This window comes from Mustela nigripes, chromosome 7, assembly GCF_022355385.1.
Source record: "Mustela nigripes isolate SB6536 chromosome 7, MUSNIG.SB6536, whole genome shotgun sequence".
In the NCBI taxonomy this organism is placed as follows: domain Eukaryota; kingdom Metazoa; phylum Chordata; class Mammalia; order Carnivora; family Mustelidae; genus Mustela; species Mustela nigripes.
The window spans coordinates 19,620,833-19,646,170 of NC_081563.1; the positions used below are offsets into that span (position 1 = coordinate 19,620,833).

Genomic DNA, 25,338 nt, shown 5'->3' on the forward strand with positions numbered 1-25,338 from the left:
ATCGAGTCCCGCAGCGGGCTCCCAGCTCCATGGGGAGTCTGCTTCTCTCTCTGACCTTCTCCTCATTCATGCTCTCTCTCACTGTCTCTCTCTCAAGTAAATAAATAAAATCTTAAAAAAAAAAAAGATTTTGTTTATTTATTAGAGAGAAAATGAGAGAGAGAAAGCATGAGAGGAGAGAGGTCAGCAGGAGAAGGAGGCTCCCTACTCAGCAGGGAGCCTGATGTGGGACTCCATCCTGGGATTCCAGGATCATGACCTGAGCTGAAGGCAGTTGCTTAACCAACTGAGCCACCCAGGCGCCCCCGAAGTTACCTTTCTAACAGATTATATCACCAAGGGTCATCTGGGTGGCATAGTTGGCTGGGCGGCTGCATTCTGCTGGGGTCATGATCTCAGGATCCTGGAACTGAGCCCCACATTGGGCTCCCTGCTCAGTGGGAAGTCTGCTTCTCCCTCTCCCTCTGCTGCTCCCCCTACTTGTGCTCTCTCAAATAAATAAAATCTTAAAAAATTTTACCACTTAGGTGCCTGGGTGGCTCAGTGGGTTAAAGCCTTTGCCTTCAGCTCAGGTCATGATCCCAGGATCCTGGGATCGAGCCCCGCATTGGGCTCTCTGCTCAGCAGGGAGCCTGCTTCCTCCTCTCTCTCTGCCTGTCTCTCTGCCTACTTGTGATCTCTGTCTGTCAAATAAATAAATAAAATATTAAAAAAAAAGTTATACCACTTAAATGACTGCCAGCAATAAATAATGGAACAATTTTTGTTATACTGTCATAGGCATAATTATCATTATTTTTTAAATTTGCTATGATAATAGATATAAAATTGAACCTCCATTGATTTTATATTCTCTAAATCGTTGAGGTGGACTTGTGGAGGTCCGATCTCTCCTTTCATGGCATACCCCTTTATGCATTTTTTTAATTATTTTTTTTCTTGGTGATTTTTTTTTTTCCAGATTTGACACTGAACTGACTGAGCCACCCAGGCGCCCCTCTTGGTGATTTTTAAGTAAGGAGCCAGACCTCTGATTCAAACAATGCTTTGTTCAGCCTCCACCTTCTCCAACTACCCACACCTAAGTCTCATGCTCTTTTCATTCAAAATTCTGGATTCAAGAAACCCATGTGGACACGGGTAGGCGGGATTTGAGCTGCCAATCAGGCCTGGAATCTGATGTATCAGCCAAGACTCCCAGGGCCCCCCAGGTTCTAAGCCCCTCTCCCACCCCCCATGACGTGATTCCCAGGACAAGTTTCTCTCTGTTGGTTCTTGCTCCTCGGCCTTCAGCTTAGATCCCTTCCTTGGACCTGAACCCTGCTTCAGGATCTCCCCTTTGAGCCGGGTCCTGACCTCCATGAAGAGAATTCTGGATGATGTCTGACTGTCCATCATCACCCAATTCCATTCGTCCACTGCCCCTATGCTTCTCTGCTAGCCCCGCTGAGACCCAGCGCAAACGTGGTCTGAATGACAACTGAATTTGCCTTTCTGGTGACTCGCCAAGGCTTGCCCACTTTCCTAGCCCACACGATCAGCCAAGCCTGCCTGACAGAGCCTGTCTTGTGCTAGAAGAGGGGGCTGGTCCTGGCACAAAATCTGTGGGTGGGCCCCAATCCAGGTGCAAGGTCTCAGCCGCTACCTTCTCCCCAGTCCTAGCCCATGCTGGCTGTTTCCCCCCCACGCTCTGAAATGCATCATGCACGACTTCAGTTCTTTGCTGAACAGGGTTTGGGTTTTTTTTTTGGGTTTTGCTTGGTTTTTGCTTTTGCTTTTAATTTCCCCCCATTTTTCTGAGGATACCACTGGCCATCTCCTCCTTTTCTTTTCTTTCTTTTTTTAAAAAAAATATTTTATTTATTTATTTGACAGAGAGAGATCACAGGTGGGTAGAGAGGCTGGCAGAGAGAGAAAGAGAGGGAAGCAGGTTCCCTGCTGAGCAGAGAGCCCGATATGGGACTCGATCCGAGGACCCCGAGACCATGACCTGAGCCGAAGGCAGCGGCTTAACCCACTGAGCCACCCAGGCACTCCCCAGCCCCCAGTACTCATTAATGCTGATCTGAAAAGCCAGAGAGGAGACAGCAGGCCCAGCCACCCACTTGTCTGAGAAGATACTATCAGGTATGATTTCACAGAGAAGCCAGATAGGCTCCGCTCGGCCACTGCCAGCTCATCTCTCACATGCTGCAGGAGACAGGAGTCTCAGAGGCAACTTGTCATGTGCCTGCAGCTGGGCTAGTTCCCTTTTAAACGAATCATCCTATTTGGTCATCATAAGAACCACGCGAGATAACGAGTATGATCCCCACTGGACATAAAAGAAAACAGGGATTCAGACAGGTGACGGACTCCCTCCAGCTGACAGAGCCAGCAAATGGCAGAGGTGAGATTTGAACACCAGCCTCTTAATTCCACTGGTATCCCTCTCCCTGGGCCACAACTTTCTCCCAGGCTCAGGCAGCAAGGTGCCTTGGAGAGCAGCAGCATTTGGTCTCGGTAACATTGCCAGATCAGGAAAGCTCAGGGCACCATTTCTTTCTCTGAGAGCTAAGACAGGCAGATCTCTGCTGAAGATGCTTCTACCCGAGGTGCCTTATGGGGGCCTCTGAGGTGAGGGGATGAGGGTGTTAATTATGGGATTCGGGGAGGTTGTCAGGATCCCTAGCCTCCCGGAGAGAAGTCAAGTGCTAGGATGTTCGTGGGAAAGGCTGCCTCCTGGGTTCCATGGAGGGACGACAGCCAGAGCACTGGGCAGGTCAGACAGTCTGAATGCTAGTACATGCTCTGCCACCCTTTTTTTTTTTTTTAAGATTTTATTTACTTGACAGAGAGTGAGAGAGATCACAAGTAGGCAGAGAGGCAGGCAGAGAGAGCCGGGGAGGGGGGAAGCAGGCTCCCTGCCAAGCAGAGAGCCTGATGTGGGGCTCAATCCCAGGACCCTGAGATCATGACCTGAGCCAAAGGCAGAGGCTTAACCCACTGAGCCTCCCAGGAGCCCTGGCCACCCTATTTGCTATGACATCTAGGGCATCTGATTTCTCATCTGGAAAACGGAAGAGAGCACCCACTAACCTTGCAGGCTTTGGTAAGCGGTGAGTTGGTTACAGAGGTGAAATTACTCGGTAAGTGATAAAGTACAATCCTGTGTCAGTGGTTACTGGTCAATCAGTATCTGATTGATGGGTATTCACGACTCATCACAAAGAGCAAAAAACCCCAATTAGTGGACCATCTTTGCTTTCCTCTGTTATTACAGCCACTCCGAATGCCACAGAACGATTTCTCCTTTTGGGGCTCCCTGGTTATAGACTTCGAGAAGCCAGCAGTAAGGGAAAAAGAAACAAAGGAGACAACAGGAAAGGGAAGAACAGTGCTAAGTTCAGTGATTCTCTGCCCTGAGGAACCAAAATCAGGAGACCCAGACCGTTTCCTGCCTTCAGTCTCCTTGGATGGCTTAAGACACAACAGAAATGATGCACGTCTCAAAGGCTGGGAATTCTCTCATCAAGAAGGAGACAGTTTGGGCTCAGGAAACGTATTGGCTGGGGAGTGAGGTAAGCTGGACTCCACCCGCAGCCTTGTCCCGGACGGGGGTGTGGATGCCCAGTAGTACATCGATGCCCCTCAGAGAAAAGAAGGAATAAAAAAAAAAAAAATCAGCCCATCGACTTCAGTGAGAAAACCATAAGCATCTCAGACCTGATCCCTAACTTCTTCCTTCCCCCCTGTTCCCCTCTGGCCAACAATAGAATGCTACAGTGTCAGGACTGAGAAGACCTAACGAGGCTTCAAGTGCAGACTCAGCATTTGACAGCCGAGGCATGGGCCCAAGGGGCTTCTGTGGGTCATCCAGGGTCATGTGGCCGGTGGCTCCCAGGCAATGGTTGGTCATTCCTCTCCAGTTCTCACTGCCTGTCATTCAGGCTGACCTCTAACCCTGGGCTCCTGACCTGCTGCTTCCCAGGTGAATCTGCAAATAGTACTGAAAGCAAGGAAGCACCTACGGATGATTTCTTAAAGTCCCTGGGAGGGGAAGAGACTTGTCCAAGGTCACAGGATTGCCCATAACTGGGTATCACTGAGATTATTATCAACACTGGGTCTCCCTCAATTATTCATTTTTAAATTTAAATTTATTATTATTATTTAAGATTTTATTTATTTATTTGATAGAGAGACAGCGAGAGAGGGAACACAAGTAGGGGGAGTGGGAAGGAGGAAGCAGATTTCCCGCTGAGCAGGGAGCCTGATGTGGGGCTTGATCCCAGGATCCCGGGATCCTGACCTGAGCCAAAGGCAGACACTTAACAACTGAGCCACCCAGGTGCCCCTTTAACTTATTATTTTTAAGATTCTATAGAATTATTTGAGAGAGAGATCAGAGAGGGAGAGTGAGAGGGAGAAGCAGATTCCCCACTGAGTGGAGAGCCCAACGAGCTGGGGGCTCTTTCCCAGGACCCTGAGACTACGACCCGAGCCTAAGGCAGATGCTTAACCAACTGAGCCACCCAGGGCCCCAATCATTCATTTGTTTAAAAAGGTTTAAAAAACCCACTGGGTGGCTCAGTGGGTTAAAGCCTCTGCCTTCGGCTCAGGTCATGATCCCAGGGTCCTGGGATCGAGCCCCGCATCGGGCTCTCTGCTCAGCAGGGAGCCTGCTTCCTCCTCTCTCTGACTCCCTCTCTGCCTACTTGTAGTCTCTGTCTGTCAAAAAAAAAAATAATAATAATAATAATTAAAAAAAGGTTTTACTTATTTATCCCAGAGAAAGAGAGGGAGGGAGGGGAAAGAAGCAGAGGGAGAGGGACAAGCAGACTCCGTGCTGAGCGCAGAGCCCGATGCAGTGCTCAATCCCACGACCCTGAGATCATAACCTGTGCGGAAATCAGGAGTCCGACACTCAACCAACTTAACCTTCCCAGTGCCCCAGTTATTCATTATTTTTAAGCCAATCTTCCAAAGAGGTGTTAACACATTTCTTTTATATTTTCTTCTCACTTAAATTTTTAGGTTAGTTTTTATTTAACAAAACATATGTTTGTAGTGAAAGTAAAAAAAGTATAAAGTAAATAAATAATAAATAAAAGCCCCCCCCTTCCCCACTAAAATTCCTAGAAATAACTACTGTTGGTGAATTCTCGTGATTCCTTCCAGAAATCTAAAAAATTTGAAGACTTCGTTAACTATACCTGCTGACTTATGTTCTTGGTTATGGGTACTTAAAAAGATTTGTTGATTATATGAATGGACAGAGCCAGGTGAGTCGGAGGCTGGGGGTTTGCATCATTAGGAAGGACAGAGATGGGTTGAGCTAAGCATCTCCACAGACAAGAGCTCCCACTGGGGCCTATTAGCTAGGGATCTGGCAGGAATCTTTCATTTCCGAAGCTGGTAGTATAGTGTGTGGGGGGGTACAGATCATGGGTTCTGGAGTCAGGCAGACAGAGGCTCCTATTCTGGCCACAGTACTTCCAAGGCATGTGACCTTGGGTTGTTCCTTCCTTAAGGAGTCTCAGCATCCTCATTTGTCACATGGAGATTAAAATAGTACTACTTCATGGTGTTATTGTGAGGATTAAAGAAAACGAATGCACATGAAAACAGCGGCATGCTTGGTGTTAGACATGCACTGAAGAAATGGTAGCTCTCGGGGCGCCTGGGTGGCTCAGTGGGTTAAGCCGCTGCCTTCGGCTCGGGTCATGATCTCAGGGTCCTGGGATCGAGCCCCGCATTGGGCTCTCTGCTCAGCGGGGAGCCTGCTTCCTCCTCTCTCTCTGCCTGCCTCTCTGTCTACTTGTGATCTCTCTCTGTCAAAATAAATAAATAAAATCTTTAAAAAAAAAAAAAAAAAAAAGAAAGAAATGGTAGCTCTCGGGGCACCTGGGTGGCTCGGTTGGTTAAGCGTCTGCCTTTGGCTCAGGTCATGGTCACAGGGTCCTGGGATGGAGCCCCACACTGGGCTCCCTGCTTGGTGGGAAGCCTGTTTCTCCTGCTCCCTCTTCTGCTCCCTCTGGCACTCCCCATACTTGTGCTCTCTCACTCTCACAGTTTCTCTCTCTCAAATAAATAAATGTATAAATATATAAATAAATAATCTTTAAAAATTAAAAAATAAATAAATAAAATAAAAGGGCACCTGGGTGGCTCAGTGGGTTAAGCCTCTGCCTTCAGCTCAGGTCATGATCCCAGGGTCCTGGGATCAAGCCCTGCATTGGGCTCTCTGTTCAGTAGGGAGCCTGCTTCCCCCGACCCCCATCCCCACTCTCAGTCTGCCTCTCTCCCTAATCGTGATCTCTGTCAAATAAATAAAATCTTTAAAAAAAATAAAATAAAAAAATAAAGAAATGGTAGCTGTCATCGTCATTACTATGGTTGCCATTATTATCTTGCAGACTCACCTCAAGAAAGGAGAAAGCCTGCAGGCCCATTACCTATTGCTATGGAAACAGAGCAGCCCAGGTCCTGGTCCTCCTCTGCTGGGGACATCTGGCAGGAGAAGGAGACAACTAAGCAGGAACTCTTTAGTATGACTGGGAGTTAATGCCCAAGAATTTCTCAGGATATTACAAATTCCAGATCCACCAGACTACAAGAGCAAGTGGCCCCTGAACCCTGAGCACAGGTGGGGTGCCTTGCGCAGAGGGCGGGGCTGAAGGGCTGCATCTTTGGGAGGAGGGAACCATCTTCTTATCTTCTCAGGCCACCCGGGTCTGGAGCTCTCAGGCCCAGAAGGCTCCAGAAGTGTGCAAGACTGGCCAGGTAAAACTGGCTAGCAGGACATGGCCAGAGAAGGGTGCCCTTCTCCAGCTGCATTCCAGGCCCTTCCCCAAGTCCTCAGAGCACAAAGAGAACATTATCACACCCACTTCATGCAGTCGTGCTCTCTGGGGGCTGGCGGTGACTGAGGGCCGTGCGTAATAGACTCCTCCAGCCAAAGCACATCGGGAGAAACCCAACACTGGACCCGAAGGCCTGCAGAGCCTCCACGTAACTTGAAGCCCCAGACCTCTGATGGGAATGTATTAGTCAGTCTTCAGTGCTTCCTGCCAGTCAAATCTTTATAATTACAAAATGCCCCCAGCTCGCCACAGTTCTGTGAAATGATAACACTGCCAGGGATGAGTAGTTAACTGTCCCCTACAGCACTTTCTCTCCTATGGGGGCTTTTCCCCGGGATCCCTGCTGTTCAGCCCTTTACCCACGCTCTCCCTCCTGCCCTGGGCCTTTATGACTTCACTTCTCTTTCCCCTCTTCCCCATCCCCTTCTATTTCTTCCCTGTTTTTCTCTCCATTCTCTTCTCTCTCTTTTTATTGTTTAAAGATTTTATTTATTTATTTGACAGACAGAGATCACAAGTAGGCAGAGAGGCAGGTAGAGAGAGAGGGGGAGGCAGGCTCCCCACTGAGCAGAGAGCCCCATGCGGGGCTTGATCCCAGGACCCTGAGATCATGACCTGAGCCAAAGGCAGAGGCTTAACCCACTGAGCCACCAGGTGCCCCCCCGAAAAAGAGTATTTTTAATAATCAAGGACTTTTAGGAGGAGGAGACTTAAAAGGAAATCAAGATTAATGGTTTTGTTGATACATGAATCCCTTTAGAGCAACTCTGACACTCCATTTCTCCTTGAGCACTTCCACGGTTTGGAGCCTGCTACCTCTAGGAGCGGTCCATTTCTAGGTGTTAAGAAGTTCTTTATATTGAGCTTAGTCTGCTACCCTAATTCCCATACCCTAGCTACTAGGACAATCCAGGATATAAAAACAGTGCAACAGCAGAAAGGCAGTGAGGTACATATTAGGTTCAAAAGATTGAGGTATACCAGCTGGCTGTGAGGTCTCTCACTGGAGTAGCTTGCTTGTGGGGTCAAGACAGAGGAGACATATGGCAGCCGGTCTCTGCTAGGTCTTGAATGCCAGTCTAAAATGTGGTGTGTTTGACTTATCAAGGCAAAGCCAAGTGAGACTGTCCATTAGGCAGTAATAAAAAGCTGTGCTTACATCCCAGGAAGTGTGCAAAGCACTTTAACATTATCTCATTTAATCCTCTCAAAAACATAAACGTCGGTACTGTTATTATTTCATTTTATAGATGAGATGACTGAGGTCTTTCACGAAACCCAGGCCTGTCTGTGTCTGATGCACATGATCTGAATACAGCACTCTACAAAATAACGTCGGCAGAGACCAGGATGGGAGGCCCTGATCTGGGAACGCATTTACTAGACAGAGATAATGTCAAGAACGGAGAGCCTGGGTCCCCTTTGAGCGCTCTTCTGCACACAGGCCCCAAATCTCCATTGCTAGTCTCCACAGATCCATTTCCAGCTGCCCACTGGATTTTGTCGCCTCAAATTCCATGGCACAAGCTCCTGCCAGTTTTCACCTAGCACCCAGTTCCCAAAACTGATATTCCAAATCTTGAAGCATAAAAGAAGATCACATTTTGTGTTTAACCAACCTGGGCTCAACTAGATTTGCCACATAAAACTATGAGGCCTCGGGCAAGTTACTTAACCTCTATGGGCCTCAGTTTTCTCAGATCTAAAATGGGAAGAGTAACAACACCGTTCTTGGAAGGTGCTTGCGTAGATTAAATTCGATCATGTGTACATAACCAGTAGTACAGTGCTTGGCACATAGCAGGTGTTATGGAAACAGCATCCTTATAGTGATGACTGCTGTTTCTGGGGCTTGAATCTCCCTCTTGGTAACCTTTTTGTGGTTAATCCCCATGCTGAGAGGTGGGGGGAAGAAGAGGGAGCCACAGAGTGGACAGTAAGCATTCAGTGTGGTTTGCATTCTCTGTGATGACCTCGCCCCTTTGGCTGTGGGCGCCACTTCGGCAGGGTCTCTCTTCTACACCCGCTGCAGACAGAGCCGGGTTCTAGCTCTTCTCCATCCAGACCTGCTCACGTGGGGATAAACAGGCAGTGCCTCTTCCACCCCTCCTTTTAGCTGAAACCAGCATTTTGTGTCATCTACAACCCTAACGTCCCTTAGCCACCCTTCTTTCCTTCTAAGAATCTAGGATCAGTTACAGAAAGCACCTGGTCCAATCCCTCAAAAAAACTGAGTTCAAAAGTCAAGGATCTTGCACAATGAACTGTGAGTAAAGTGGGCCTTCTCTCAACCCATCCACACGCTTTCACGGGTCCTCACTGCAGTCCACACATTGTGCACGAACGTCTGAGCCCCAGCCTCAGTGGTGGGTCTGTGACTCTCCCTGCACCCCCTTCCTCACAGGCCTAGCGTGCTATCAAGCCCCTGGGGGATACTCCGTAAGGAAGGGCTGCGAACGATTAGTGAGAAACCGCCCCGATCACAATCACGAGCCCGCACGCATTTGCACACCCTCACATCCCCCGGGGCCCCCAGTGAATATGGAAGGAGAGATGAAAGGAGACTCCAAGGAGACAGGCTCGGTGTTTGTACACAGTGAGGGGAGAACAAAGGAAACGGGGAGCCCGGAGGTGGCAGGCAGGGGAAGCAGGCGGGCCAGGCTGTAAGAGGAGTCGGAGAGAATGAGGGCAGTAGGTCGTACCAGCTCTGGCTTCGACGCCCCCAGAGGGTGGTGTGAACTGGAAGAAGGGAATGGGGGGAGGCGGTTAGGGGAGCTGCTGCCGAAACTGAGAAGTGGGACCTGGAGAGAGTGTGCAGCAGATGGGGAGCAAAAGCTCAGTGAAGGGAGCAGGAGCTCCCTCTCTTCTGAGTCCTCCTGGCTCTTTCTTGCCCAGCTCTGCTTCCAGAGCTGTAGGGTTATGGCGAGGCAGCTGGGATCGGCCGGTGGGGGTGCGGGGGGTGGAGAAAAGAGTCAAGCTAACAGCAAAGATGTCAGTCCCCCAGATCACTGGATCCCGGCTTGATCCACAGAGGCCACCCTGTGGCTGCTAATGCCCCTCCTTTTATTTGGTCCTTTCAACTTATTTCCAACGCCCTCCCACTAATGATCTCATTTCATCTTGAGCACAAACCTGTGAAATAGGCAGGCCTGGCATTATCTCTGATGTGCTCCTCCCCTCTAATCTGTGATCCCTCAAGAGCCCTCAAATTGTTTCCTCCATCCTAGGAAGATCCAATGCAGAATCAGGCCGTGCCTTGGGGATAAGAAGAGGTTGGGGTTCTCTGTCCAGGCTCCACTCAAGTTGTCTTGTTCGTGTTTGTCCTGGGCTGGGTGTGACAAGAAGTCACAGGATACGGACTCATTCCCCTCCTGGAATTTCCCAGCCAACCCGCCCCCTTCCCTCATGTCTGAAAGCCTGGCACATAGTGACCATGTCCATCAGTCTCCAGGGAGATATGTCAGACTTCTCTTCCTTAGGAGAATAGAAACCTGAGGCCTAGAGAGGCAAAAGCCTTGGCCCTGAGTCACACAGTGAGCAGACAGGGAGGGATGGTGATGACTTGGGAAGAACAGGGGTCCGGGAGCACGAGGAGACCTGAGTCCCAGTCTTCGCTCCACTATTTTCTCAGCCCAGGGGCACAGAGACAGGCATTCCAGCTCCCCAGTCTTGGTTTTCTTAACTGTCAAATGGGGACAGGAACACCCATCTCTTGGGGTAGCTTGAGATGAAGATGTCAAAGTGTTACATAAAAATGAATTATTCTGATTATCAGGTAGCACAGGTAACGTTAGGACTCGGGCGTAAGGGGAAAAGGCTGGATCAAGCATAAGGAGTCTGGGATCTCATTAACTCACCTATACGGCCCTGGGCAAGGCCAGGCCTCAGTTTCCCAGGGCCTCTGCCACCTCTAAGAAGGAGGGTTCTGTGGACCATACCTCTATTGCAAGAATTCTGGCGCTGGCTGCCCTGACTTCTTGACTGTCCTATTATTTCTGCCCCACATTGCCTTAGATCCAAGAATCTTACTGAGGGAGCTGGTCAGTTGCCAAGAGTGGGAGATCCCATTGTTCCCAATGGGAAGGATCTGCTAGATCCTTCACACCAACCCCTCTCCCATTTCCTCAGGGCTGAAGTATGCTTCTGTACTGTCTTAGCCTCTACTGCCTCCCAGCTTTAAGGGGAATGAGGGTGGAGAAGGGAAGTAAGGGGGAAGGGGCTTCCCTTGGTAATGAAACTAATGACAGATTGCCCATGTAAGATTTTCCAGTGGAAAGCACCAGATTGCCTGGATTCCTTTCCTCCCAGGGAGGGCTGAGTCTAACTATTCGGCTATCATCTTGCTTCTCCCCAGATGGCCCCAAAGGTGCCAGGCCTCTGGGCCATTCTTTGAGGAAGCATCTCAGCAGAACCCTTGCTGAGCTCATGGAGGTGAATTAAATATTAAAGACACAAGGCCAGAGCCCCTGTGCAGCAGCACATTCCCATAACCCAGACAATGGCACACAGCTCATCTGCCCACCTTCCCAGCAGCCGCCACTCTCCCTCCCCAGGCTGAGTTCCCTGCTCCCCAGCCCACACTCTTGAGAGGGCATAAAAAATAGCTATGTTTTGTTCTCTCCAGCAAGTGATCAGCTCCTGGTTCCCTGTGTCCTCCCTCCAACCCTCAGCACTGAGGAGTCCAGGGACCTGGAAATGCCTGGAACATTGAGTTGTGGCATCTGCGGCAATGAAACTGAACAGGTCTGTGGCTGGTCTGACAGAGCCCTCTGTAGCTTAGCCCCACCTTGTGCCTGGAGGCCCCAGCAGGAAGATCTGGATAGCTCTCAGGGCAATGGGAAATTAGATCTTGCTGGGATGAAGCCTGGGTGGCGGGGGGGGGGGGCAGTTTGCTTCTCAGCTTCGAAGAATTTCAGAGATCACCCAGGCCACCTCAGTTTTACAAAAAGGGAAGCTGAGGCTTTAGGAAAGGAAAAAGTAACTTACACAAGGTCACTCGATGAGCGATAGAATAGCTAGGCCCAGACTCCAGTTCTCCAGGGTAGAGCCCAGTGCTCTCGCCTACCCTCCCCATGATCTCTGGATCTCCTTCCTAATTCTAGCAAGCACTGGGCCCTGCATGGGTCCTATGGCTGCTTTCAGAGGGCAGGATCCATTCCTAGTTCCTCTGGCTATCCCAGAACCAAAAGAGCACAGCGTTCGTGCGTTCCACCTCAGCTTTGCCACCTGGTAGGATGGTACCTTGGTCATTGCACCTCTGAGCCTTAGTTCCTCACCCATAAAATGGGGGCTTAAGAACCAGTGCCCCGGATGGCTAAGGATCAGATGAGATCGTGTCTGTGGGGCATTTGGTAGACTGGGAAGTGCTATCCAAATGTCAGATATTATTAAAATGGTGTGAGGTGTGAAGGTGCTACAGAGGGAGGAAGTCCCAGGGGAGGCGGCTATGCAAGGGAACCCACCCCCAAATGGGGCTGAGGCCCTGCCTCAGGACCTGACTGATCCTGACGGCCACCAACAGAGACTGACAGGCAGTTGGTCAGACCAACCCAAGCTCCCCGGCTTGAAAGACCACCTGCCTGCTTTGCTTTGCGCGCACGTGTGTGTGTGTGTGTGTGTGTGTGCGCGCGCGTGTGTGGTTTGTCTGTCCTCCTAAGAGCTCCTGGGATGCTCTGCCCGGCAGCCCAGAATTGTGGGGATTTATTTCCCTGGCTGCTCCAGGGGAGTATTGGGCAGGAAGGCAAGCGTGTTGTGCTGAGGGAGGACACCTTGCTTCAGGTAGGATCAAAGACCCGAAAAGAAAAGCCTGCCAGCCCAGATCCCCTTGGGCACCTCTGGAGTCCCGCTGCTGTCTGGGGCCCTTACCTTGTACTTGGCCGCGAGCAGCTCCGTGGCCTGCTGCTCCCGCCTTAGGTCTTCCAGCATCTTCTCCTTTTCCTCCAGCAGCTTCTGCTTCTCCTCGCTCACCAGGCTGCGGTCATCCTGGATGGCCGCCTTCTCCTCCTCCAGGCGCTCCTTCTGCTCCTGCAGGTAATTCTCCATGTTCTTATCCAAGGCTGACTCCAGGATGGGCTGGGGTGGGCGGTGGTTGTTGTTGTTGTCATCCTCCTCTTCGGCCACCCAGGCCTCTATCACCGGCCCCTCGGGGTACCCAGCTGGGGCTGACACGGCCTTCTTCCTGCGGCTGCTCTTCCTCCGGAGCCGCTTTCCCAGCATCCCCTTCTTCTCCAGCTGGGCCTTCAGGCGAGCGATCTCCTCCTGGAATTCCCGCAGCAGCGTGTCCTTGGGGTCCTCGTTCACGCGGGGCTTGTTCTTGATGTTCTTGGCCCTGTTGGCAAAGCGCAGGGTGGAGAGGCTCTCGTCGTAGCTGTGAGAAGCCGGCCCCAGAGTGGCCACCATGATGGTCTTGGCGTTCCCCCCCAGAGAGTCTTGGAGCAGCCGGGTCAGCTTGGAGTCCCGGTAGGGGATGTGGGTGCTCCTGTTGCCTGCCAGAGCAGCGATCACGTTGCCCAGGGCAGACAGCGAGAGGTTGATTTTGGAGGCTTCCTTAGGCCTCTCTCCACCACTACCACCACCACCACCACCACCACCGCCGCCGCCACCACCCCCACCTCCACCGCTGCTGCAGCCCGTGGACTGTGTGGCCGTCCCTCCGGCGGCATTGGGGCCTGCCTTGTTCTGCCTCTCACTGCCAGCCAGGTCCACCAGGTTGAGCTTGCCCACACGGATGTGGTCCTGGCCATCTGAGCCCCGCTCACTGCACTCCACAGTGATGACGAAGATGGCATGGGAGCGGGAGCTGACCTCATTCATGTGCGTGCTGCCCACCGCCCGGGTCTGGTTCCCCAGGTTCATCACGTGCTCGATCTCCTTGACGTTCTTGGTGACAAAGGAGGAGAGGTCCTTGATGTAGACACCGGTCTCCGGGTTCTCCTTCAGTTCTAGCCTCTTGCCAGGCTCTTTGGAGAGCAGGTCCCGGATCTCCTCCTGGTAGATCTCCAGGTAGGAGGCCCGAACCAGGTACTGCTGGTTCTGGGAGCGAGAGATGTGGGTGAAGATATGCTCAAAGGCATTGGGGATGACCCCCCGCAGCTCGGGCTCCACCCAGGTCCCCTGCATGGTGTAGGTCTTGCCGGTGCCCGTCTGGCCATAGGCAAACACCGTGCCATTGAAACCCTGAAGTACCGAGTCTACCAGGGGCCTCACGGTTTCATCATATAAGTCTGCCTGCTTGGAGCTGGCATCATACACGGCATCAAAGGTGAAGGACTTGGGCAGTTCCCCTGGGGCAGCGCGGGGGTTCCGCAGGGTCACCTGGCCCAGTTTCACGTCCATGGTCAGGATCTGCTCGTGACCAGCAGCCTCCTCCTTCCGGCTGAGGGGGCGGCACCGGGCCACCACCTTAAGGGCCTCGCTGGCCTTGGTTTTACTGGCCATCTTGATGCTCTGTCCTTCCTGCTCCCCAGGGCCCCTCCGCAGCCTGGGCGGTCCTGCTGGCCTCCCTAGGTTGGGATCAGCGGGGCCAGCCCAGCCCCCAGGCGCCGCTCTTCAATCCGCATGCAGCCTCCTAGGGTGGGGATGCTGGGAGGTGGCCCCGCCGCTGCTGCAGTCCGGGCCTCCACCGCTCTCCGGTCCTCGCTGCACGGGCCGGGCAGGGGGAATTAGGCAGAATCCCCCGGCAGCCGCGGGAGCCGCGCCGGCCGAATGGCAGTGCCCGGAGCCCGCCCCATGCTGGGGCAGAGGGAGCGCTGCCGTAAACAGCTACGGCAACAATGAGATAAAGGAAGAGGAAAATGGGATGGGGGGTGGGCGGCGAAGCTGTCTTCTCCTCCTCCTCCTCTTCTAGGGATCCATGGCGGGGGCTGCGGGTCCTGGGCGGCCGGGGGTCCCGGCCCTCCCGAGGGCAGAGGCTCACCTGGAGTCCTCCCCCCGCGCTGGGGGATCATTCATTGCAGCCCGCGCGGCTGCTGCTGCCCCTGCCTCCACCTTCCCCGCCGCTGCCACCGGAGAATGAGAGAGAAAAACAGAAGGGGATGGGGCGGAGCAGCGGCGGCGAGAGTGATGTTGCCGCCGCGCTGCGGCCCCAGCTAAGCCGCCCGGCTGGGGTGGGGCAAGGGGCGGGGCTGCGGGGCGGGAGGCGCGAGCCCGGCGCGGCCCGCGCGCTGGGAACAAGGGGGCATCGCCTGCTCGCACCCCCGCAGACCCCTCCGGAATTACAGGCTCGGGTGCCGACCCGGGTCCCGCGCCCACCAGGCGGGTGCGGCGCAGACACCGCCCGCCGTCACCCCACCGGGCCCGAGCATGCTGGGAATTGTAGTCCTGCCTTTGTTAACCCGGTTCTGGCAGGTTGCTGATGCCTTCTCCGGTCCGGGAGGCCCCTCCCTCTCTGGCACGCAACCTAAGAGGGACTGCTGAGGTCGCAGCCTACCTGGGACTGGGGTATCCACCACCCACATTTGTTCCCTCCAAAGACCATCCTCCATCCCTCCACTGCTGTCTTTCAGCCTGCAGACGTGGACACGTCCCCCCTTCCCTTCGGAGGGTCGCTAGGTACCTTGACTCCTGCATGTTTCTCGATTCTTCCCTTCCCTTCTCCTGAGCCTGGTTTACTTCTGGCCTTCCCCTTGTCTCTTGAAACCACCTTCCAGCTGATTCTCTCTTCACGTCTTCTCTGCACATGTACCCGGGTCCCCTGCCTTCCTCCTCTTCCTCTTCTTCTAGGCTTCCAACACGTATACAAGCCCCACCATCTTCTGACCCCGGCCTAATTTCCCAGCCTCCCCTCCAGGTACTCTCCCACAGAGAACCTGCGGTCCAGAAGTTCATTCCTTCAAGCAGTTCCCCCGGGGCCTGCTGAGCTCCTTGTCCACAAGGACCTCTCATTCTAAGAACCTTGTTTTGACCGTGCTGTGTTGCATCCTTGTGCCTTTGCCCAGAGGGCGCTGTCACCCTTCTACACCTGGCAGCCTGCCACTGGCGCAGTTCAAGCACTTCCTCCTCTGAACATCTTCCCTGATCAATTTCTTTTCTATAGCAGAAAGAGACGCAGAATTTGCATAAAACAAAGCTCGGGTTCAACTTGCACTTCTGATCGCCATCCAGAATGGTGTGACTTTGGGCAATCTCTTATCTTGCTCTAGCCTCAATTTCCTCATCTGTTTAAAACAACTAGAGGGCGCCTGGCTGGCTCAGTCAGTTAAGCCTCCAACTCTTGATTTTGGCTCAGGTCATGATCTCCTGGTCCTGGGATGGAGCCCCCCTCAGCTCTGGGCTCAGCGGGGAGTCTGCTTGTCCCTCTCCCTCTGCTCCTCCCCTCCCTATGTAAGTAAATAAGTAAGTAAATAAATAAATAAAATCTTAAAAAAAAAAAAAAACAGTTGGATGGAGGAGGGGAATAATTTCTATGGAGTGGCCATGAGACTCAGATGAAACAATTAATAAACTCTTCTGCCGATGAGAAGACTTTTTTTTTTTTAAGATTTTATTTATTTATTTGACAGACAGAGATCACAAGCAGTCAGAGGCAGGCAGAGAGAGGAGGAAGCAGGCTCCTCACCGAGCAGAGAGCCCGACTCAGGGCTTGATCCTAGGATCCTGGGACCACAACCCGAGCCGAAGGCAGAGGCCTTAACCCACTGAGCCACCCAGGTGCCCCAAGAAGCCTTTTTTTAAAAAGATTTTATTTTTGAGTAATTTCTACACCCAGCATGGGATTCAGACTCACTATCGAAGACCAAGAGCCACATGATTCACCTATTGAGCCAGGCAGGAGCCCCTGAGAAGACTTTTTTTTAAAAGATTTTATTTTATTTATTTGACAGAGAGACAGAGAGAGAGCATGAGAGCACAGTTAGGGGGAGGGGCAGGCAGAGGGAGAGGGAGAAGTAGGCTCCCGGTTGGGCAGGGAGCCTGATGTGCAGCTGGGCGTGGAACTCATCCTTGGAGCCTGGGAACAGAACCTGAGCTAAAGGCAGACGCTTAAACAACTGAGCCACTCAGATGCCCCTGAAAATAAATAAATATTTTTTATTTTATTTTGTCTTTAAAAAGATTTTATTTATTTATTTGACAGACAGAGATCTCTGTAGATCAGAGTAGGCAGAGAGGCAGGCAGAGAGAGAGGAGGAAACAGGCTGCTTGCGGAGCAGAGAGCCCGATATGGGGCTCGATCCCAGGACCCCGGGATCAAGAACTGAACTGAGGGCAGAGGCTTTAACCCAGGTGCCCCCTGAGAAGACCTATTTTTAAGCAAGCCCTTAAAACATGCTTGTGGCCTGGTTTGGTTTGCCTGACAGCTTTTACTTTCTTGAGTATCCTCGATAGACCAGTCCATGTTTGCTGTTCCTCTTTGCCGGTCTTCGTATTTTTCCTCTAGGATACAAATCAGGTATAATTCCTCAAGTCCAAGGACCAAGCCAGTGTCACCCATGTCCTACTCTGCGGAGGGCGGTTGCGTCTGTGGACTGAGTCTGAGCTGTCCTTCCTCTCTGAGATCCAGAGCGAGGAGGTAATTATTTGAAACCTCAAGGCCCCTCCCCACAGAGACACTGGAAGAATCTTTGCATAAAACATCTCTGATCATGTTATTCTCTGGAGGACCTTTTTGTTTAGTTCTTCACCTTCCAATCTTCACCTTCAAATGCCCTTCAGGACCTGAAGGGCAGCTCGATTGGAATCTTGAGGCTGAGCTGGTGGCTTGCTTACTTGTGAACTTTCCTGGCTTTCCTCAACCCTCTCTTTGATCAGGCTGTACAGCTTGTGAGTAACTTGGCTTTTGGACCAATTACTGGGTGGGGTTTTGGCTTTGTAGACTAACCTTTCTTGGCTCTGGCAGCCTGACTTCTGGATGGACCGACCATTTGGCTCTTGGACTATTTTCTTGTTGCATTTGGCTTTAGTTTTTGGACTACCCTTTCTCTCCTTTGCCTAACACCAGATGCCAGGGTGCTGCCGGACGAAAGGGATTCTGGTCTCATTCTCCCCACTTGATACCACCACCTGGCAAGGCACTTGCCCAGATCTTCCTGCGTGGAAGGGAGGCTGGAAGCCGATTGCTCACATGGGCAGATGTATGATCCTCAGTAAAGGAAAAGTTCCCTGAATAGCTTATTTTCTCAGAATTAAGGATTCTGCCATCACTCACAGGGTTTACATGAGTATTAAGGGAGATAATGCAGAATCTCCCAGGATGTAGAAGGCATTCAAGAAATCGTAGTTTTCCTGCCTTTTGTCCTTCGTATTCAAAGTTGTTCACATCCTGCATTTCCCTTTTCAGCTTCTTTATCATCCATTCTTTCTTCCCTCTCCCTGTTCCACACTCAAGTCTCCAACCACTTGGGTTTGCTCGAAGTCCTCCCAACACATCATAATTTGGGGGGTCTCCATATGATTTTGCCCATACTGCATCTCTGTCTGCAGTGTTCCCCTAACTTTGTTTCTGTCTACACAGGCTCACCTCCTATTCATTCTGTACCTTGATATAGTTTCTACTACCACTGCTCAATAAAGATTCCTCTTGCCAAGGGTATCAGTAACCCCACAGTGCCATTTCTAGTGGGCCCTTTTCAATAGAAGCTTTTGACACAACCCACTTCTTCCTTCTTTAGCAAACTCTCCCTCACTTCCTATGGTTTTCATGACCCTATACTTTTCTGGGTTTCTTCCTCCAGCTCTCATGAGTTCTGATTGCTGAGTTTCAGTCTCCCTAATCAATTGACCTCATTCAGCTTCAACATTGAGTGTTCATTAAAGTCCTAAGCCCTCTTCTTCTTTCAATGTCACCCTATAATGATCATTATAGCTCATGGCTTCAATTGATATTTAAATGATTCCTAAATTGGTATTCCAGCCCAGACTTCTCTGAGCTCCAAATCTATATATCCAATTCTCTAATGGATATAGCTACTTGGATGACTCCCATGTGCTTGAAATTCTACTTGTTTTCACTGAACTCATCATCCTCCCTTCCAAACTTTGTCCTCCAAGAATGGTCCCTAACTCTGTAAACAACTCTTCCCCCACCCTCCATATATCCCTCCAAATACCAAATCTTATCAATTCAACTTTCTTAATATTTGTCAAATCTATCAACTTTTCTTCACTTCCACAGCCAATATCATGACCCAAGCCACCATCTTGTCTGGCCTGGCATCCCCACAATGGCCTGTAGTCTGGTCTCACTAGATATGCTTTTGCCTCCACTTATTCATTCTTTACAAAGTAATCTTTTATTTTATTTATTTTTTAAAATTTATTTGACAGGCAGAGATTACAAGTAGGCAGAGAGACAGGCAGAGAGAGAAGGAAGCAGGCTCCCTGCAGAGAAGATAGCCTGATGTGGGGCTCGATCCCAGGACCCTGAGATCATGACTGGAGCCGAAGGCAGAGGCTTAACCCACTGAGCCACCCAAGCGTCCCCAAAGTAATCTTTTATTTTATTTTATTTTTTAAAGGTTTTATTTATTTATTTGACAGACAGAGATCACAAGGTTTTATTTATTTTTTTGACAGACAGAGATTATGACCTGAGCCGAAGGCAGAAGCTTTAACCCACTGAGCCACCCAGGTACCCGACCCCCCCGCAAAGTAATCTTTTAAAAACACATGTCTGATCAAGTCACTCCATGCTTAAAACATTTTATGCTCATCACTCTTCTTAAGTTAAAGTCTAAATCATGAATGTAGCCCCCAAAGACCTATACAGTCTGGTGCCCATCATGTCTCCAGTCACATCTCATGCCACTCTTCCCTTGCTCCCTGGGCTCTAGTTACAGTGGCCTTCCTCAGTTCTGTTCCAACTTCCTACCACAGGACCTTTACATAGGGCCTGTCTCTGCTACATAGAACATTTATCTTCACCATCTTTACCTAGATACCTTCTCTTCATCCTTAAGCTCTCAGTTTGAATGTCAATTCCTAAGGGTATATTTCTTGACTTTCCCACCTGTTTATATTCCTTTGTAATATGTTCTTTTTGTTCCCTGTACTTTCTTTCATGGAACTTAGCATAATTGTAATTAATTATTTACCTACTTTTGTTGTTCTTTTTTTTTTTTTTTTTTTTAAGATTTTATTTATTTAGGGACGCCTGGGTGGCTCAGTTGGTTGGACAACTGCCTTCGACTCAGGTCATGATCCCAGAGTCCCAGGATCGAGTCCTGCATCGGGCTCCCAGCTCCACAGGAAGTCTGCTTCTCTCTCTGCCCTTCTCCTCACTCATGCTCTCTATCACTGTCTCTCTCTGTCAAATAAATAAATAAAATCTTTAAAAAAATTTTTATTTATTTATTTGACAGAGAGAGAGATCACAAGTAGGCAGAGAGGCAGGCAGAGAGAGAGGAGGAAGCAGGCTCCCCACTGAGCAGAGAGCCCGATGCGGGGCTCGATCCCAGGACCCTGGGATCATGACCTGAGCCGAAGGCAGATGCCTTAACCCACTGAGCCACCCAGGTGCCCCATTATTTGCCCACTTTTGTTGTTCTGTGAAGATATAACATGACTGTTTCATTCATTTCCTTTTTTTTTTTTTTTCCCCTAAGGAAACTCTATGCCCAATGTGGGCCTCAGACTCACGAATCTGAGATCAAGAATTTCATGCTCTATCAACTGAGCCAGTCAGGCGCCCCTGTTTCGTTCATTCTTTTTTTTTGTTTTTTAATTTTTGATTTTTTAGAAACATATATTTTTATCCCCAGGGGTACAGGTCTGTGAATCGCCAGGTTTACACACTCACCAAAGCACATACCCTCCCCAATGTCCATAATTCCACCCCCTTCTCCCAAACCCACTCCCCCCAGCAACCCTCAGTTTGTTTTGTGAGATTAAGAGTCACCTATGGTTTGCCTCCCTCCCAATCCCATCTTGTTTCATTGATTCTTCTCCTACCCACTTAAGCCCCCATGTTGCATCACCACTTCCTCCTATCAGGGAGATCATATGATAGTTGTCTTTCTCTGCTTGACTTATTTCACTAAGCATGATACGTTCTAGTTCCATCCATGTTGTCGCAAATGGCAAGATTTCATTTCTTTTGTGGATGCATAGTATTCCATTGTGTGTATATACCACATCTTCTTAATCCATTCATCTGTTGATGGACATCTAGTTCTTTCCATAGTTTGGCTATTGTGGACATTGCTGCAGTTTTGTTCATTCTTGCATCCACAATGACTAGTCCAGTTCCTGGCACACAGCATGTGCTCAGGAATATATTTTTTATAAGTCAATGAAAGCCCTGTATGAATATTACCTCTCCTGGGAAGACTTCCTTGATTCCCCTAATTCTATCTATTCTAATTAATCTTTCCTTTCCTCATAATTGTATAACTCCTTGTTTAACTAGTCTTTTTTTTTTTTTAGATATTGTTTATTTATTAGACAGAGAGAGAGATCACAAGTAGGCAGAGAGGCAGGCGGGGGGTGGGGGAAGCAGGCTCCCCGTGGAGCAGAGAGCCCAAGTGGGGCTCGATCCCAGGACTCTGAGATCATGACCTGAGCCGAAGGCAGAGGTTCAACCCACTGAGCCATCCAGGCGCCCCTTGTTTAACTAGTCTTATACTACTCATACAGTCTGTCTCATACTACAGTTACCTGAGTTTGTCTCTCTCCCTATAATACGAAGCCCCTGAAGACAGGAGCTATCCTCTTTGTCTCTGTGTCTCCTTTCCCCATACCTAGCATGATACTGCTATATTCACTTTAGGTAATCAGAATCGATTGTTACACAAATGAATGAATGAATGTTCCAAGACCTTCAAGGGCAAGAAAATGGGGAGGGAAGACAAAGAAGCAATGGCAAAAAAAAAAAAAGAAAAAAGAAAAGAAAAAAAATTCTTATATCCATAGAATGATTTACAGTTAATAAAGTATTATCACTTATTACTGAGGAGAGGGGCAAATATTAGTATCCCGTTAAAAGGAGGAGTCCAAGCTTCAGGCTAAGGGACTGGGGAAGGACACCCTGCCGTCAAGTGGCACAGTCTTCAGACTCCAAAACTTTAACCCTGGTCGTCTGTCTCCTGTGCCACAAGGCGAGCTTCCTATGGACATGGCAGGATGGCTACTTCTCAGTCCTGGTTTGAGTAACAGTTTCATAGGAGTGGAGACCTATGGTTGGCTCCGTGGGAGGAAGAAATTCCCTTCCCCGTGTCTTCTGTGACAATGACAGTTCCTTTCCCAGAGGATTCCCATAAAAATCACCTTCTTCCATTGTGGTCCCAGGAACCAGTCAGGGTGAGATTGTACCAAGAAGGCAGGGTTAGCTGTTTAGTAATCCTGGGGCCTGCAAATTTTTCAGACCCAAGTCATTGAGATTTGGGGTTACCCTGCAAAATCAAGTCCTGCCAGCAGAGGGAGACATGACTATGTGACAGAATCCCTGAAGAAGCTCTAAGTCTCTGGACTAGTCATCACTGTGAGATTTATCTAACTAGAGACCCCAGCTGTGTCCAAGTCTAGATTACTAGCAGCTCTCCTTTTCCTAACAGTTTATTTTCTCCTTTACCTGCTGTATTTTCTGGTAAATGGGAATGGAGTCAACTTCCCATCCCCTCCACTCAAAATACAGAAAAATCTGAAAATTAAAAAAACCCTGAATATTAAAAAAACACTGTCCTTAGTAGCTACCCTTTATTGGGCACCTAATAGGTGGATCACAGAGTGTTGAGCAGAGAGCCTGATGCGGGGCTCGATCCCAGGACCCTGAGATCATGACCTGAGCTGAAGGCAGAGGCTTAACCCACTGAGCCACCCAGGTGCCCCAAGAACATGTTTTTTTAAAAAGATTTTATTTTATTTATTTATTTTTAAAGATTTTATTTAGTTGACAGTCAGAGATCACAAATAGGCAGAGAGGCAGGCAGAGAGAGAGAGAGGAAGGAAGCAGGCTCCCTACCGAATAGAGAGCTTGATGCAGGGCTCAATGCCAGGACCCTGGGATCATGACCTGAGCCCAAGGCAGAGGCTTTAATCCACTGAGCCACCCAGGTGCCCCATTAAGATTTTATTTTTTATTTTTCTTATTTTATTTTATTTGAAGATTTTATTTATTTATTTAGAGAGGGAGAGAGGGCAGGTGCGCAAACAGGGGGAGGAGCTGAGGGAGAGAGAGAGAGAGAGAGATTCTCAGGTAGACTCTTCGTGGAGTGTGGAGCCGGCTTTGGGGCTCCATCTCACAAGGCTGAGATCATGACCTGAGCCAAAATCAAGAATCAGTCGCTTAACTGACTGAGCCACCCCGGCGCCCCTAAAGATTTTAAGTTATCTCTATACCCAACGTGGGGTCCGAACTTGCAACCCCAAGATCAAGAGTTGCACACTCCTCCAACTGAGCCAGCCAGGTGTTGCAAGAACAGGTTTGGAAGAGTTTTGACCATACCAAATGGTGTATATTAATTTAAAAAATATATATACATTACCAGGGTGCCTGGGTGGTGCAGTCAGTTAAGTGTCCAACTCTTGGATTCAACTCAGGTTGTGATCTTAGGGTCTCGAGATCAAGCCCCGCGTCAGGGTCCACACGCAGCAGGCGTTCTGCTTGAGATTCTCTCTCCCTCTTCCTCTGCTCCTCCCCCCTCATTCTCTGTCTCTCTCTCTCTTGTTCACTGAAATATAAATGTAAGTATAAATATATTTATATTTATATAAATATATAATCAATTCTTTTTCTGCTTACTCTCCATGCAGTCCATCAACAGATCCTACCTGGGTTCTACCTATAAAATCTACCGGTCCTGGGATGCCTGGGTGGCTCAGTTGGTTAAGCAGCTGCCTTCGGCTCAGGTCATGATCCCAGCGTCCTGGGATCGAGTCCCACATCGGGCTCCTTGCTCAGCAGGGAGCCTGCTTCTCCTTCTGCCTCTGCCTGCCATTCTGTCTGCCTGTGCTCGCTCTCCCCCCCCCCTGATAAATAAATAAAAATCTTAAAAAAAAAAAATTAAGTATTCTTAAAAAAAAAAAATCTACCAGTCCTGATTCCCACCACTGCCACCGTGGTCCATGCCACCTTCTCTCTCACCGGGACACTGCAGAAGCATTTTTAACAGGCATCCCCACTTCCTTCTCCTTCTCCATAGAACAGCCAGATTTCCTTCTACTCTATAAATCAGATCATACTACTTCCTGCTCTCAACCTTCCAGTGGCCTCTCATTACTCTCAGAATAAAAGCCAGAGTCCCTTGCCTGGGCAAGGGGACTGTCTGTGATGGGTCCCGGGTTCCTTCTCCTGTTTCATGTGTACAGACTCTGCCCTGGCTACGCTCTGATTCAGGAACACTGGTCTCCTTGTTCTTCAGTTCCACGAGCACATTCCAGTCATGCGGCCTGTGCACTTGTTCCTTCTGCCCGCGGGCGTTTCCTCCCATGGCCTCTGGTGGCCTCTCTCCTCCACTCCGTTCCCTTGTGTTTCCAAATCCATTAGAATGCGAGCACCATGACAGAATCCAATTCTCTAGTCCAGTGTCTAGAAGTGTGCCGGCTTCATAATAAGCCTTCAGGAAACATTTGTTGAATAAATAAATGATGGGCGCTTGGGTGGCTCAGTCAGTTGGGCGTGTGACTCTTGGCTTGGGCTCAGATCGTGATCTCAGGGTGGTGGGATCGAGACCCTGCATCCAGCTCCGCACAGCCAGGAGTGAGAATCCTCTCTCACTCTCTAGCGTGAGGCTTCTCTCCCACTTACTCACGTGTACTCTCTCTTTCTCTCTCTCTCAAATAAATAAATACATCTTTAAGTAAAGTAAGCAAATGTAGTTATTAGTGGCCTTTACAATCATCGTTTTGAATGGCTGGTTATCTTCATGTAAACTGGGTTTTACTGTGGACTATTAGGTCGAACCATCTGAAATTACCATTTTGTTTGTTAAAAATGGTTGACACTGGCAATTTTACATAGTTCAGTTTAAAAAGCACACTCAGAATGTTGCATTGCCTGAGAATACTGCTTAAAGAATTATTATAAAACAATATCCTCTCCCCACCTAAAAAATAAAAAAATAAAAAAAACTCCAAAAAACCCCGCATCCCTGGGCCGGCCACCCAGGCTGAACACAGGACCTTCCCGGCATCCCAGGATCTCCATGCAGAATCCTCCGGCATCCCATTTCTCTCCTGCCTCTCTAAGGTAACCACTTCTGGTTTCATATTATTCACTTGCTCACTTTTCTTTGCTCTTTTACCGTCTAAAGAGTATGGTTTTGTTCTGCTTATTTTTTTATTTTATTTTATTACTTATTTATTTATTTTTAATTTTTTTTAAAGATTCTATTTATTTATTTGAGAGAGAGCATGAGAAGGGAGAGGGCCAGAGGGAGAAGCAGACCCCCACTGAGCAGACAGCCCAATGAGGGACTCCATTCCGGAACTCAAGGATCATGACCTGAGCCTAAGGCAGTAGCTTAACCAACTAAGCCACCCAGGCGCCTTCTGCCTGTTTTTTAAAGTAAACTCTACGCCCAGTGTGGAACTTGAACTCACAACCTGAGATATAGAATCACGT

At 49.5% G+C, this 25,338-nt stretch overlaps 1 protein-coding gene across 2 annotated transcripts in view; it reads right to left on the minus strand.

Annotated features, from left to right (window-relative positions):
* The window catches only part of KIF3C (kinesin family member 3C), a 35,410-nt gene extending 20,524 nt beyond the window's left edge, over nucleotides 1-14,886 (minus strand). The window contains exon 1 of one of the 2 annotated variants that reach the window (XM_059405279.1): nucleotides 12,711-14,886. In XM_059405279.1, the coding sequence (XP_059261262.1) occupies nucleotides 12,711-14,282 (1,572 nt within the window). In that variant the 5' untranslated portion in view covers nucleotides 14,283-14,886. The remainder of the gene's footprint in view (nucleotides 1-12,710) is intronic. The other variant, XM_059405278.1, reaches the window with a different exon arrangement.
* Nucleotides 14,887-25,338: the final 10,452 nt, after the last annotated feature.